The following is a 16421-nucleotide window of genomic DNA, read 5'->3' on the forward strand; positions in this document are numbered from 1 at the left end:
AAAAAGGAATTAGCTTTGTTGAGTTGGAATGACTTTAGGGAAAAGACAGGAAAATGAGAGGAGAGCTTGAGGTGATTCCCAATGTTTCTGGGTAGAAGACTTCTTACTGGGTAATGGGTGCCCTACTGTGCTTCTCTACAAGACTCTACAGATCAAGTCCTGCCTCACAATGGCAACTTGTTTAGCTTAATGGCACTTTCTGTCACCGAACTGACTCAGTGGCAGTGACCTCAAACACACATCACTGTTCATAAAATCACTGCTTAAATGGAACATAATCTACTCTCTTAAAGAATAAAACAGTTTAAAATCAAAATTTTGTTCTATGAGAGACAGCGTGAGATAATATAACTTGGGGATTTGCAGGGTGGAGGTCACATAACCATAGGAGCTGTGTGGTTCCAGGTAGGTTATTTAACCTTTCTGAGATCCTTTTATTCATCAGTAAAACAATTACTATTTCAGAAAGTCACAGTGAAGATTAATGAAACAATAGAACTACAGTGACAATCGTGGCCTCCGGTAGACAGTAAGTAATAATCAGTAGTGTGCTGAAGCTGGTCCTTATCAGCTCTCAAGGACTGATTGATCAATTATCAGAAATTTTGAGAGCCAGTTGTTAAACACAGTCATTGCTGAAAATTATATATATTTACAGTTAAAAAATTATATTAAAAAAATGAAATATATATATATATATATACTCATAACATCACTTTCTAATCAGTTTATTACATTCCATTATTATCTATGTTCTGAGCCTATTTGCATCTATTGTATCTGTAGGATGAAAACACTGTATGATGGTGTTCCACTGCACTTTTCTTCCCAACTCTGGATTCGGTGACTACATGGTGGTAACTTGAAATCATGGTGGGAATATTTGCACCTCAGATATTGGGAAAATGCTACAAATCAGGGCTTTTTTCCCCTCCCCTGAAGAGAGCTGGTTGTTAAATATTTATCACCACTGGTAACAAAAACCATTAGTTTTCTTCCCTTTAATGTATGTAAAGTGTCTGGCAGCATGTATGGCACACAGAATGTGCTGGTGAAACACAGGTCTCCATTGCTCCTATTTTTCTTTATTTTTTTGGCCACCCCACACGGCATGCGGGGTCTTAGTTGCCCCACCAGGGATCAAACCTGTGCCCCCTGTAGTGGTGGAAGCATGGAGTCTTAACCACTGGACTGCCAGGGAAGTCCCTCCATTGCTCTTAATTGGGGGTCAACTGACTCTTAGAAATAGAAGGAGCCTTAGATATAATCTCATTCAATTCCCTTGGTAGACCAGAGGCAAAGTGGCCTGCCCAAGGTCATGGCTAATTAAGGACAACCCCAGAGACTCAAAGTCTTGTGTCTGACCTTGATGATTTCCAAGTTCTCTCTCCTTCCTTCCTTCAAAGCCAGAGTAATCAACCCCACCTGCAGGCTCTGTAACTGGGACACTGAGCAGGAGGAACTTAGGAGCTCTAGCTTGACATCTGGAGTTCAGCCTAAATCCCACTTAGTCCTTATCCAGCTCTGTCCTGTGCTCCCATTTTGGTAACTCACCTTGGGCCTTATTCTGGGGTCTCAGTTTACTTCTTGGATTCCTGGCAGCTCTGCCAAGGGATCTCACTTGCTTCCTCTGCTGGGGTCCCTGTCTTGGGACCTTGAGCTTCTATACTTAGGCCTTTGCCTTGTCCATGCCAGGCAACCTTCCTCTGTAGGGACACCAAACCTGCCTGGAGCAGATCCTTGCTACTTGCTGTCACCCAGTATAAGTGGATTTCAGGATTGTCTTCACACCTGGATTCACTGCTTCCAGACCTTTCCTTATGTCCTTGGTGTTAACTCTCATCTTCCTCGACAAGACCAAAGACATGGGACCCATGGTCACAATATTGCCACACTCGAGCTGCTAGCTCCCACATTTGGCCTGCTGGGCTGGGCTTCCTCCTCTCAGACCCTATCCCTGTGAGCAAATCTGCCTCTGGGTCATGTACCCTCCTAATCTCTGTTCTGTGGTTGGCTAAGCCAGGGATGATCCTGTCACAAAACATGAAAAAAGTGAAACTACAAAGGGAAACTAGCTCTACCAGACATTAAACATACTATAAAGCCTCTATCATTAAAGCAGTATGGTACTGGCTCTTCGGAGAAGTGGGTCATTCCAGAACTGAGGCAGGGAAAATGCAAGATGAACCCATAACATCTTGTGATCTTATTTAGTGGGGAACACTACAGTCTATTTCACTAAGATCAGGCACAGGTACGTTTCTCCCAAACCATCAAAGACCACATGGTCCACCTGCTCTGTAAATTATTCCAGATCAAATGTCTGCAAACTAAGGCCCACAGATCAAATCTGGCCCTCCACCACCTGTTTTTATGTATAAAATTTAATTGGAACACAGTCACTCCCACTTGTTTCCTTACTGTTTATGGCTGCTTTCTGGCAGAGTTGAGTACACACAGCCCTCTGTATCCATGGATAGAGAATGCATGGATACATGCTGGGGTACAACTGTTCTATGCCATTTTATATAAGGGACTTGAGCATCCTTGGATTTTGGTTTCTGTAGGGATCCTGGAACCAATCCCCCACGGATACTAAAGGATAACTGTAGTTGCAACACAGAGACCATATGGACCACATTGCCTAAAATGTTTACTATCATTTACTATCAACCCATTATAGAAAAAATGTGCTGACACGTGTTCTAGAACATGGAATGGGAAGGAAAACTTCCTCACTTCTTTTATGAAACAAGTTTGACACTGATACATAAGCCAGTTAAAGATAGTACAAGGCAAGAGTACTGAAGACCAGTAACACTCATGAAGACTGATGTAAAAATACTAACTAGAATACAGTAAGCAAAATGTTTCCCTGTAACTTCTTTGGCATTGTTTTGAACAGAACTTTAGTAATTTGGTTCGGTGCCATATATGTCTATGTTATCACTGCCGGTGGTGGTTTGGGTTTTTTTTTTTTTTTTTTTTTTTTGCGGGCCTCTCACTGCTGTGGCCTCTCCCGTTGCGGAGCACAGGCTCTGGACGCACAGGTTCCAGACACACAGGCTCAGCGGCCATGGCTCACGGGCCTAGCCGCTCCGCGGCATGTGGGATCCTCCCAGACCGGGGCACGAACCCATGTCCCCTGCATCGGCAGGCGGACTCTCAACCACTGCGCCACGAGGGAAGCCCCGGTTTGGGTTTTTTGAGGTCACTGTGCTTAGTGTTGGGGAACAAAGACAAAGTCTAATTGATGTCCTCACTATGCTTATTGTCCATGGGGGAAATAAACACTGTAAATATTTCACTCAAAAGTGATGTTTATCAGGGTCTAAATGGAGGGTGTAGGAGCAATTACCAGGCCAAGGGGTTCAAGGAAGGCAGTTGCCTTGTTGTACATTGCATAGTACACCACTCTGACCATTTTGCCCATATGGAGCCTGGCACACATCTACAATGAACAGGAACCTTGGATTGTGCACTGCTATGCTCCTTGTGTCCAGCACTGAGCCTGGACTCTTGTTCCCTCCAGGTAAGCTCATTTCATTCTGCACTGTTGTGCTTCTTGGGTCCAGTACCAAGGCTGGCACTCAACCTCTGTGGGCAGGCACCTTGCATCATGCACTGACAAGCTCCTTGTGCTCAAAGCTCAGCCTGCCCTCAGCTCCTTGGAGGTAGGTGTCTTGTGCACTGTTGTTTTCCATTTGCCCAGCATTGAATCTAAGTGCTCCTTGAGGGTAGGCATCTTGTACACTGGTTCATCCTTTGTGGCAAGCAATGAGCTTAGGATAATTGCTTTCCTTGTACATTGTTCATCATGCCCACTTGTGAGCCTGGCACACAGCTCCTTGAGGGTAGGCATCTTGCATTGTGCACTGTCATGTTCCTTGGGCCTAGCACTGGGCCTGGCACATAGTCGTAACTGGAATGATTCTCAGCTGAGCCATGAAGGGTCAGCAGAGGTTACCGAGGTAAACACAGAACAGAGGATTCTGGGTAAAGGAAGTAGCCTGAAAAAGGCAGCAATGTAAGTGTTGAGATGTGTTTATACACCTTTTATTCCTACTGCTTATTTTTTCCCTTCTGGTTTTTGGCCACCCCCGGCAAATGGGTCATGGAGACACATTTCTGGCAACCTGCCAAGACCTCTGCTTCCTGTTGGGGGCCACGTGTTTGGGGCCTCAGTTCCACTCACAGTAGGATGTGCATCCTGCTAATTTTCAGTGAGATAAGTAAGACCCTAGTAACTTTCTTGGAGATGATGTGTTAGGCTCAAGAATAAGCAGAACAAGCAGCAACTTACTTGAACTTACTTTCACATTTTCCTCCTATTCTACCTGGAGAGAGATTTTTGTTATTTCATGGTTTTCTGATGAAAGATGTCTAGGGTGGGAAAATCTTCAGCAACTCTGAGAGTGTCAGAAATTTTCAAAGAGGAGGGAGAACATGCTTTGAAAGCTGAGTTAAAATGCTTCTCTCTTCTGAATGCCTTTCACAGCCTCGGGTCTGGTCTTTTCGATCTGGCTTTTGAAGTTCTGTTATCTTTCAAGCTTAATTCCTCTTGGAGTGTGACCAACTTACTAGAGAAGCTATGTTTTTCAAAAGGAATGTTGAAACCAGAGCATTTCCATGGGAATATGGGTTAGTGTTCCTGTACTTTTTCTCCCTGTTAGCACTCTCCCTCCTAGCACTCGCCCTGCTCAAAAGAAAGTGCATTCTCCTGCAGGCCTGTGGATCCCACGCTATTGTTTCTCAACCAAATTGACTAGGACAAGCAAAGTGAATACGCTAAGGGGACACCCCCTCCATCCTGCTGGTCCTGTTGTGCCTGAGTTTAGGTCCAGAAGTCTGAGATTGTTGTCTCTCATAGGTCGAGGGGCCTACCACCATTTTCTGAGGTTTCGGGTGTATTAACAAAATATGTCAAAAAGTACTTTTTGGAAAACTAGGGTAACCGGTTAGGATACCCTATGAAAACTGAAGTAATGAGGTTGTGCTCCTCTGGCGGTACATGGGTTATCCAAACCAAGGGCAGAAATCTCAATATCCTTGTACTCCGTGTGATTTTGGGATTCTCTCTGGGCCTCCAGTGAAGAGTTCCTAGGTCTGAGAATGGCTCCGGCAGTAGTGGATTTGGGGTTAAGGATAATCCTACTCCTTGGTCAGTGGATGGGCAGTAGTCCATGCCTCTACTGCAGACGACAGGACATCGAAGGCACCAACTGGCAGACGAGACCCAGGCAGAAGTGACTCACTCTGTTTTCTACAGTGGACACTGATGAAATACCAGCCAAAAGACCGAGATTAGATTGCTTTATTCACCGGGTGAAAAACAGTCTCTACAATGCTGCCAGTTTATTTGGATTCCCACTCCAGCTGACCACAAAGCCCGTGGTCACTTCTGCTTGTAATGGAACATGGAATGTGGTTCCTTCAGGAAAGGTATTTTCCAACTCTTCATCTTCTGAACTGACAGGTTCTGGATCCTGGAACAACATGCTGAAACTGGGTAATAAATCTCCTAATGGAATAAGTGACCATCCAAAGATCAGAGTGACAGTAACTCGAGATCAGCCACACAGAGTCCTGCCTTCCTTTGGTTTTACTTTGAGCTCAGAAGCCTGTAATAGAAGACCAGGTGGCCGTCGCCATAGCAAAGGCAATCTGGAGAGTTCCTTAACGTGGAAGCCTCAGGAACAGGTTGTAACAGAGATGATTTCTGAAGAGGGTGGCAAGGGTCTGAGGCGTCCCCATTGTACTGTGGAAGAGGGTGTTCAAAAAGAGGAAAGAGAGAAATACCGAAGGTTATTAGAGTGACTTAAAGAAGGTAGTCATGGAAACTCTGTTCCTCCTGTAACTTCAACTCATCATAGTTCTCAAAGAAGTCAGATGGACACATTAAAGACCAAAGGCTGGGGGCAAGAGCAAAGTCATGGAGTCAAAACAACTCAGTTTGTTCCAAAACAATATAGAGTTGTTGAAACAAGGGGACCTCTATGGTCAGTGAGAAGTGAAAAGAGCTGTTCAAAGGGGAAAATTTCTGATACGGAGAAGACAGTTGGAATCAGACTTGAAAATGAAGGTAGGAGGGGACTTCAGCTGGAACCTGACCTATCTGAAGAAGTGTCAGCACGACTCTGCCTGGGCAGTGGAAACAATGGCTTACTCCGGAGGAAGATGTCAATACTTGAGACAAAAGAAAAAAATTGCTCAAGCAAAGAGAGGGATAAAAGGACCTATGATCTTCTTGAACTTACAGAGGACATGAAAAAGGAAATCAGTAATGCTCTAGGCCATGGCCCACAGGATGAGATCCTAAGCAGTGCTTTCAAATTACGAATCACTCGAGGAGATATTCAGACCTTGAAGAACTATCACTGGCTCAATGATGAAGTCATTAATTTTTACATGAATCTCCTGGTGGAAAGAAATAAAAAACAAGGGTATCTAGCACTTTATGCATTCAGTACTCTCTTCTATCCAAAATTAAAGTCTGGGGGTTACCAAGCAGTGAAAAGATGGACCAAAGGGGTCAGTCTCTTTGAACAGGAACTTATTCTGGTTCCCATTCATCGGAAGGTACATTGGAGCCTGGTAGTGACAGACCTAAGAAAAACGTGTCTTAAATATCTGGATTCTATGGGACAAAAGGGCCACAGGATCTGTGAGATTCTCCTTCAGTATTTACAGGATGAAAGTAAGACCAAAAGAAATACTGACCTGAATGTTTTAGAGTGGACCCACTACGGCATGAAGGCACATGAGATTCCTCAACAGTTGAATGGGAGTGATTGTGGAATGTTTACTTGTAAATATGCAGATTATATCTCTAGGGACAAACCCATTACATTTACTCAGCACCAGATGCCTCTGTTCCGGAAGAAGATGGTGTGGGAAATCTTTCATCAGCAGTTGCTGTGAGAATGCCCTGCCGCGGTCCCTCCAGCTGCTGGTGGTTCTTTCACGGATGGACGTTTCCCTATACCTCATGCATTGTGGGTTAAAAAGTCCCTGCATCACCTCTGTTCTCTCACAGGCACTGAGCTGTCAGAAGTGCATGAAGGCCCCTCTCTGCACCCTAGTCCTGACTCGGTTTGCGGAGGGCTGCTTGCAACCCTGTTTATAGCAACCCTGTTTATAAGGCCATGCCTGCTCAGAGCCCTGGACTCTCTACCCACACAAGAACAAACGCTAATTAATACTCTTTTTTTAAGATTTTTTTCCCCTATGAATGTGGGAAATGAAGGATTTATTCTACTTTATTCTTCTGTGTGTTTGTTCACGTGTATTTATTCTCTCACTCATCTGCAAACATAATGGTCAGTGGCTGTTTTCTGCTGCTCTTTTAAAGTTAACTCTAAATTACTCATTTGAACTATTTATTTCTGAAAGGAATGTTAAGCTGCCACTCCCTGCTGAAGATCGGGAGGGAAAGCAGTGGGGAGGGGAAGGGTTAATTAACTTCTCTAGCCGGAGCCATAACTGCAGACTTGAAGCAGGAGGTCTTTTTTCTTTTGAGGCTTGAAAATGCCAGGAGAAGTGCTGTGGTGTAGGGCTCTGGCTGCCTTTCAGAGGAAGTTCCACACTACAGCATTGGCACGGTGTCGTGGAAAAGTGGAATTGTGGCCAAGGAACTCTGGCTATCCAAGTGTGGTCATCCTAAAGAGACTTCCCTTTCTGGAAATGAGGTGACTTGGCTACTCTTGAAACTGGATTTAAAGTCACTATAAACCCTAAATCTTCATTTTCGTCCCAGATCTGGTTGAGTATAAACCTCACATATGTAAGTGCTGGACTGAGCTGTTTATTTCAGAAGATACTATTCAATTTAAAGTTATTTTCCCTCAAAGTTTCTTTCTATATATAAAGCCAGAATTAAGTTTGGTACTCATTAGGATTTACAGCTCCCCATTCCACTGCCGCTGAAATCTGTGCAAGAAAAGTTAGTACTTGGCTCTGAGGTTGCCAGTTATACAGTAATCTATTTTGCAAATGAAAGTTTGTATTTAACTGTTTTGTTCACTAAAAACCTTACAGTGGTTGCACATTTAATTTCAGAAAGTTTAGAGTTGGTCAGAACATATTTTGCAAGATCTAGTGCCTAATGTTGCTTTTCTGATGTAATAAAAGGTGGTCTGGAAAAAAAAATGTCAAAAAATAAGTCAGAGTTTTTCAGGAACAGCAGTCTAATCTCATTTGGAGGTAATGTCACCAGTCTATCTGTGACCTCTTCGCCAATGTGAGTCTTGGAGCAAATGGCCCTCCTTGCACCCCCTGTGATGGGTCCTCCACTAAATGCATGTATCTACGATCATCCATATTTGGTGGGCTCTGAGTGGTAATTGTGCATGAGAAGCTATTTTTCAGCAAATAATGGATTTTCAAGATTCTTGATATTATTTAAATAAATAAATAAATAGTTATAATTTTTTCATTTGAAAAAAAATTTTTTTAATTATTTACTATGGTACAAAGTGTGAGTCTGTGGCCTTCAAGGGAAAGGGAAATGTCGATGACAATACTTGTCCTATAGTTGCTTACAATGAGAAGAAATGTTAAACAAAGACACCATTCTCTCTCTCTCTGTTTTTAATTTCCTGGCCCCGCGGCATGTGGGATCTTAGTTTCCCGACCAGGGATAGAACCTGTGCCCCCTGCATTGGAAGCACGGTGTCTCAACCACTGCACTGCCAGTGAAGTCCCAAAGACACCATTCTCTTAATGATGCTGCGTTTACTAAGACAATAAGGTCAACACCTACATTTTAGAATAGAGAATAATGGTTCTCTACCTGGGCTGCTTATCTGCAACATGAGGGGTAGGAACTGGCAGAAACATTTCTTTTGAGTCTCTGCCAGAATTAGCTGTGAGATACTGAAATAAGCAGCCCAGTGGGTAGATGTTAACCATATTACCATCCTGCCCTGACAGGTGTAACTCTATTGACAGGTGGATACTCAGGTCAAGACTTTTCATGTATTCACAGCTGCTGCCTCTTCACTTGCTGAATTTTCCAAAATCATTCATGCATCAAAGTATGTTCCTAAAAGATTTGCCTGTGTCTATATGATGTGACCAATCAACTGAGATGCAAGAATCAACTAGACTCAGGGAATGACAATTTCAATTTGCAGGAACTTCCACTATTAGAGTAGAAATAAGTAGATCATCCATGGTCTGGTTATTTTATTTGGACATATGGAGCCTTCATCAAATAATTAGCTTTAATCATTCTTTAATTAATATCTAATAATGATCTCCTAAATGTGTCAAAGCTAATAAAAGTGGGTGTTTGTTCTACTCTGTGACTGGAGAGTTATTGTGTATACGTAGATTCCTGTTTTTTTCCAGTGTCTTTGTGGGCTGTGAATGGTGTACTTCTCTTTGAGTCCACCGTATTGTGTCTGCACACTCTCAGGCTAAGATGTGTTAACATGAAAAAGAGGTAGAAGTGTAATTAAAAACAACAACAATGAGCTGTACGTACTTCTATACTATTAGTGAACTAAGCTGTTCACCTTTAATACTGTAAAACCCTAAACAATGATATTCAGAGCATGGTTCACTGTGATGAAAGTGGCAACTAGTTTATTGTTTCAGTCATTATTTTTGAAATTCACAATTTTACTTTATGCTAAATTAAGTGTAAAATTTAACAGTTTAATAGAGAAAATTTAGGGATCCATGTTATTGAGGGGCCAGGACATATAAATAGCAGTTGACATCTGCTGCCTCACTGTCGTATATTATGAGACATAAAGGAGAGAAGTGATTTAAACTGTCATGCTGGTTCCTGGCATGAAAAGGTCTTTGAAGTGTAGAGTCTGAAGCCAGTCCTTGGTTCTTAGCATCTGTATCTTACAATGCATTAAAAGTATAATGGGCGTTCAGGAGCCCAGCAAAAGCCTGCGTTATGTCCATTGCTGGGGAACATGTCTGGCTGTATGGTGGGTTGGCCACCAGAGATCTATTTGCATAAAGGACCTTAGAATCTCCTGGGCAGAGGTCCCATTCTAAGGGAAGAAAGAGACAGGCAGACAAGCTTAATCCAGCAGTAAAGTCTCCATCATCATAAGGAAAAAGTCATTCATCTGTTCAATCCACAAAGGTTTATTGAACACCTATCATGAGATTCTGAGTTTACCATGGTGTCTGTTACTCAGATTTGTCTTCCACTCTAGCCTGGTCTTATGGAGAGGGTGGATTCTGAACACAGGGTGGAAAGGGCACCTTTTTTGGTATCTACATAGGATGGCTTTTGTACTTTTTAAAAGGGAGTATAACATAAGAAAAGACAGGATCTCCCCCCGGCCCCGCCCCTTCCACACACACACACACCACACATACCCATACATACATTGCCATAGGTCTTTGGGGATGTGGAGATGGTGGCAATGCCAGCTGGGAAGCCACAGTGCCCAGCAGGGTTGGCTGCAGTACTGACAGACAGCCACTCCTGACAGTGCGCTGTGGTGCTGGCTGGCTGTGTGTCAGCAGAGCTAAGGAGCTGTTGAGGGTTCCTGAATGCTCTGAGAGCACGTTGCAGGGGCCGGGGCCCATGTTGGGCATGAGTCAGCCAAAGAGATGGAGAAAGAAGTAATTTCACATAAAGAGTTGTTAAGTTTTCTCCAAATATTTCAAAGATATTGTTTGAATGAGAAATTGGAAAGATTGAAGTAACTTTTTTTGAGGACAATCACATAGTCACCAATTTGACCAATTTCAACAAACTCTATCCAAATTAAGGGTTTGTGTAACTGAAGTCAGCTGCTCATTCTGTGGGTATAAACACAGATAATGCTCAGTGGGTGTCTGGTCCCTTTGCAGTCTTTCCCATGACGTGGCTCTTTCCCATGCAGAGGACTGGAGCTATTCTGTCATGATGATTCTGGCCCCTCACCTCAAAAAACTTTTATTTTCAGTGTTGTTTCCCAGAGAGAGTTATCAGTGCCATGCTCTCAGAGTTTTAGGCTTGGAGGTTTGTACTTACTAATTTCACGCAATTTAAAATTAGTGCCTCAAGCACAATAGATGCAGATAATAATAGCAAGTAAACACATTGTTCTTAAATTTATCTTTAAATTTAAAAGTAATGAAAAATGGGGCCTCCCTGGTGGTGCAGTGGTTAAGAATCTGCCTGCCAATGCAGGGGACACGGGCTCAATCTCTGGTCTGGGAAAATCCCACATGCCGTGGAGCAACTAAGCCCGTGCGCCACAACTACTGAGCCTGTGTTCTGCGGCCTGCGAGCCACAACTACTGAAGCCCACGTGCCTAGAGCCCGTGCTCCGCAACTAGAGAAGCCACCGCAATCAGAAGCCCGTGCACCGCAATGAAGAGTAGCCCCTGCTCGCTGCAACTAGAGAAAGCCCGCGCACAACGAAGACCCAATGCAGCCAAAAATAAATAAATAAATAATGAAAAATAACTCAGAATCTAGTGATAGGTGCTCAATTAACCTTTGTGGATTGAATGAATGAATCACTCTTTCGTTATTAATTATACTGTTATCATATAATTATTTTCATTATTAATATTAATTAATTATTACTGTGCTTTCAGAGAAACCTGATACAATTCCAAGGTGGAAGACTTGTGATGATCAAGCTGAAGAGTGATGTGATAATCACATGAGGATGAGACACTGTTACAGACTTGTCAAGAACCACACACACGCATGCACGCACATACACACGTGTCCACATGCGCAGCACACAATGGTGGCAGGTATAATATTTCCTATGTGAGCACCTTCAAAATCCTTGAATTAGCAAGACAAATAAACATATATTTTTTACCACTGAAACTTATACTATATGTAGTGACACTTTAATTAGACAAATTGTATTCTTTTATCAAAATATTGTTTCCAGATCGGTTAATGTGCTTCTGAAATATTAATTTATTGAATTTTTCTTTTCTTTATGTGCGTTCACTGTGTTTGGCTGGACTGTGACACCTTTGGAATGTAATTTTTAGAAGACAGCTGTGCAAATTTGACAGATAATCACTAACAAAAGAATGGTTTTGATTAGTCCCATAATGAACCATTATCATTAGCTTCTTTCAACAAGCTTACAAATACAAATATGTCCATAAATATTACATGTGTACTAAATGTGTGTACATTTTAATTTAATGCTAATTCATATTTTTATAGACTCAATACACGTTACCATTCAAGGTTGATTAAGTACAAGAGGGTTCAAATGCAGCCAATAAAACAAGATTAGAAAGAGATTAGAAACAGGTTTTAATTAGAAAATTGCCACCTCAAATCCTTTTAGGAAGTAGGTAGACATAAATAATAAATCGAACCATTTAGAGACTTTTCTTGACAAGTGGCTGGAATTCTGGAGGGCTGTATTCTAGTCACACCTCTAACTCTGGCTTTCCTAGTGACCTTTAGTAATTGTTTGGTAAATCTTTCAGAAGCTAGGAACATATTAGGTGATCAATAAATGCCTCTGAATTTCATTAAGGTCAGGAAAAAGAATCTCAGGTTGTTTTCCTCACAGGACAATTTCCAAGGCCATTTGGAAGAAATCCTGGGACCAATCTGAAATAAGGCTCCTGGCTCTGATCTTTGGAGACTTCAGATATTTTGGATCGAGGCTAGATTTTACGGACTTGTAAGACCGAAAATGTTTTAGTTTTTCAGCGTGAAAACCAAAATGTTAAAGATACTTTAAAATGTCACATAATCTAGACCTTGCCGTAAACTTATCTGCAATTTACCATTAAACTGTTTCTTACCCGTTGGGCTTCAGTGGAGGTGTCCCAGAAGAAATGAGACTTGCTCTGTGTTTCAATGACCAGGGAATTATCTCCTTGAGGGTCGGTCACTCTGCCTGCATTCACCTTTGGGAACTTGCAGGGGTGCTATCCTTCAGGTCCTATGCTTCAGGACTTCTGCTTGCTTTGTTTGGAAATGCCCTTTGTGACTGACAGCAATTGCCCCCTCACCCTGCAACGCTGGAGGAGAATAAGCTGATTAAACACACCAGCATTGGGGGAGTGCTCTGTGTCCCCCGATTCCTTGCACTCATTTTGTAAGGCTACTGGAACAACTTACCACAAACTTAGTGGCTTAAAACAACAAAAACGTATTCTTTCACATTTCTGTACATTTAGAAGTCCAACACAAGTTTCCCTGGGCTAAAATTAAGGTGTTGGCAGGGCTATGTTTCCTTCCGGAGGATCTAGGGAAAACTATTTCCTTGCCTTTTCCAGCTTCTTAAAGTTGCCTATATTCCTTGGCTTGTGGCCACTCTCTCCATCTTCAAAGCCAGCAATGCTTTGAAGGTCCCCAAAGTCTAAACCCATTCTTCCATTATCAACATCTCTCTGACTGTCCCCTTTTCTCTCTCTCTCTCTCTTCTACCTTTAAGGACCCTGTGGTTACATTGGGCCAACCCAGATAATCCAGGAAACTCTCCCCATCTCAAAGTCCTTCACTTCATCACATCTACAAAGTCCCTTTTGCCATGTGAGGTAACATATTCACAGGTTCCTGAGGTTAGGATGTATATGTCTTTGGAAGGAGGGCATTATTCTGCCTACCACCTTTCTTATTATCATTATGTTTCTTCAGGAACGGAGGAAGATAAAGTTGTTTCGTGAATTATTACTATAATTGTTATAACTTTCACTATGATAGAATCATGGTTGAGAGATGTGGTCCATATTTGCAGAAATGGCCACGATAATTTTCTGTCCTATACACACTTTTGTGTCATCCCCTCTCACGCTATGGGCTTGACCATGTGGCATACTTTGGCCAATGAGAAATAACAAACAGGATGCAAACAGGTGTTTGAAGAATGCTTGCACGTTGGGATTTGCCATCTCTTGCTATTCTTTACACTCCTCTGACTACCATGAAGACACCCGAGTGAGTCTACCAAGAGGTGAGACACATGCGACCCAGGCACCTTTGTCATTGAGCCAATAGTCAGTATTGGCAAGTAGCACCAATCAATCAGCAGCACAAGCCACCAACATTTAAGAGTGATCACGTTAGATCATCCAGTCACCAGCTGACCTGCCAGAAACCACAGGTGCATGAGGAAGGCCAGCAGTGTGGAGCCAAGCTGGACCAGACCAGAAGGACTGCCCGGATAAGCAACAGAATCCTGAGCTAATTAGGATGTTTTGAGGGTGGTCTGTTATGCAACAAAAGTTAATTAATGCAGGAAGTGACAGGCAAAATGGAAGCCAAAGTCAAGAATAAGGTTGAATAGAAAGAAAATTCAGTTACAAGGGAAAAGTGAAAAAGAATATCCCTTAAAGACAAACCATAGATATGAAACATTTGGGAGAGATTCTACACACAGGAACAGCTAAGTACATTGAGTCTAACCCTTCTTTCCTCTCCACCTTCATGCTCTCAACTCTGTGACATTCACTGTCAAAGGCACGCTCCAATAGTCATTTTCATCTGATGGTATGATGTTATCTTGAAAGAGCTTAAACATCCCCTAATCTGATGCTCCTATTTTACTTAATAGAAAGCTCAAGCCCAAAGAGATGAATTGATTTGCCCATTTCATTTACATTTAGCTTGTATTTCCTTTGTTTTCAATGAAACAAATATATTTCCTGAATACTTTTGAAAACGCTACAGTACTTTACTTGCAGGAGAATGTTGTGTTCAGTTTCCTTCTTTTTCCTGTATCTCCCCATATAAGTCTCAGGATGGGTGGACCTATAGCCAGAAGCTTGGTGGCAAGGAGAGAGTATGACTCTTCCATGGTCAGCATACCCAGAGAACTGTCTTTGAAAGGACACCTTTGCCTCATTCCTGGAAAAAATGAGCCAGAGATGGAGGATGCCATCCGCGTGGCCTTACCAAAGAAACAGGCAGTTTTGCAGATGGTCTTAAAGATTGTTCTCTGGTGCTGTTAAAGAAAAGGTAATGTGGTAATGTAAAGCAAAGCTGTGTGCATTTAGAAAGGTTGGAGGTGAGCCAGCTCTTTGAAATGATGTTACCAATCTTCTGGGAGCAACTCACCTTCTTAGTGGACTCTTTTTTTTTGTTTTTTTTTGCAGTATGCGGGCCTCTCACTGCTGCGGCCTCTCCCGTTGCGGAGCACAGGCTCTGGACGCGCAGGCTCAGCGGCCATGGCTCATGGGCCCAGCCGCTCCGCGGCACATGGGATCTTCCCGGACCGGGGCACGAACCTGCGTCCCCTGAATCGGCAGGCAGACTCTCAACCACTGCGCCACTTGGTGGACTGTTTTTAAAGGGGGATGACATGTATGTTTAGAAACAATAAACCCTTTCACCAACAGCTCCCCAAGACCTGGTAGACTGATATGGTTCACAAATTCAGCCGTGATGGAACTAGCCTGATGAGGTACCAAGCATGCTGCTGCCTCCTTGATATGATTGAAAGGCTATTGCTTTTCGACTGAGCTGACTTTAAGTAACAGACACTTGTTCTTGGAATACCAATCAGGTGCTTTCTGTGGGAAATGTATATTGCTCTCAGTTCAGTTCTGCCTTTTCAATGCACCAATCCACTTCTAATCATTATGAAATAGCACTCTTATTCCTTAAAGCTACGATAAAATGTAATTGTAAATAAATCTTTAAAAGCATAAAACATAAAGATATTGTTCTTATAAGATGTATCATAAGGTATAATTTATTAGGACCTTACCAAATGATCATATTTAGGCCTAAATTTCATCCTTGCACTAGCTGTAAAAGAAAGGTTTGCTATAAAAATTCATAAACAGATACTAGGGGGCCTGAGTAACCTACTTAAGAGGACAGACTGTTTTGAAATACTTGAAGTAACACCCATTTAGGAAAAAAATATGCCAACTAAGAGGATTTTATTTTGTAAAGCTGGTGCAATTAGATATTTATTTATCAATGCACTGTTAGTATAGTTTGGTACTTTGCCTACTTGGGAATAATTGCAATGAATTTGCTTTAAAATATTTTCACCTTGTTAGCCTGAATTGCTAAGATTTTGCTGTATTTAGTCATTTTTAGAGGGAATGTTTTTAGCAAAGTTTTCTTTTCTGCTTAGACTGTGTCTATTCTCGTAAGTGGAAAATGGCTGCTGAGTGTGTGAAAAGAGTACAAAAGACTTCAGCAGGCAGACACTATGATCATTTGAAATTTTCCATCCATGGAAATTTCTCAAATTAAGCTTATGAAGGCAATCCAATTTAGCAGACTGATAACTGGACAAAGCACAAGCTTATTGGCAGGGCTGGGTTTGGAGCTGCACTTGTCCTTGGTTCTTACCTTCCCTTAGCAGCATCCCAGGAGTTTTTCACTGGTCCTGAAGCTTGTCCTCCAGCAGGGCCCTTGTTCCAGGGGTAGCACCCCAAGCAGTGATCTCACAAGGCTCCATCAGCTTTAGTGGAAACTGTTCTGGCAATTGCTGGTCCATCAACATAAA

The 16421-nt window shown here is 42.3% G+C and overlaps 1 protein-coding gene across 1 annotated transcript; it reads left to right on the top strand.

The window, feature by feature from the left end:
• Window positions 1-5253: 5253 nt before the first annotated feature.
• LOC307061538 (sentrin-specific protease 2-like) lies at window positions 5254-6921 on the top strand (the record flags this gene model as incomplete). The annotated part of the gene is given in 2 exon segments (XM_079716724.1): window positions 5254-5814; window positions 5818-6921. Coding segments are annotated over 2 exon segments (1665 nt in total), but the record flags the coding sequence as incomplete, so codon positions are not given.
• Window positions 6922-16421: the final 9500 nt, after the last annotated feature.

Source organism: Hyperoodon ampullatus (genome assembly GCF_949752795.1).
Source record: "Hyperoodon ampullatus genome assembly, chromosome: 12".
Classification (NCBI taxonomy): Eukaryota; Metazoa; Chordata; class Mammalia; order Artiodactyla; family Ziphiidae; genus Hyperoodon; species Hyperoodon ampullatus.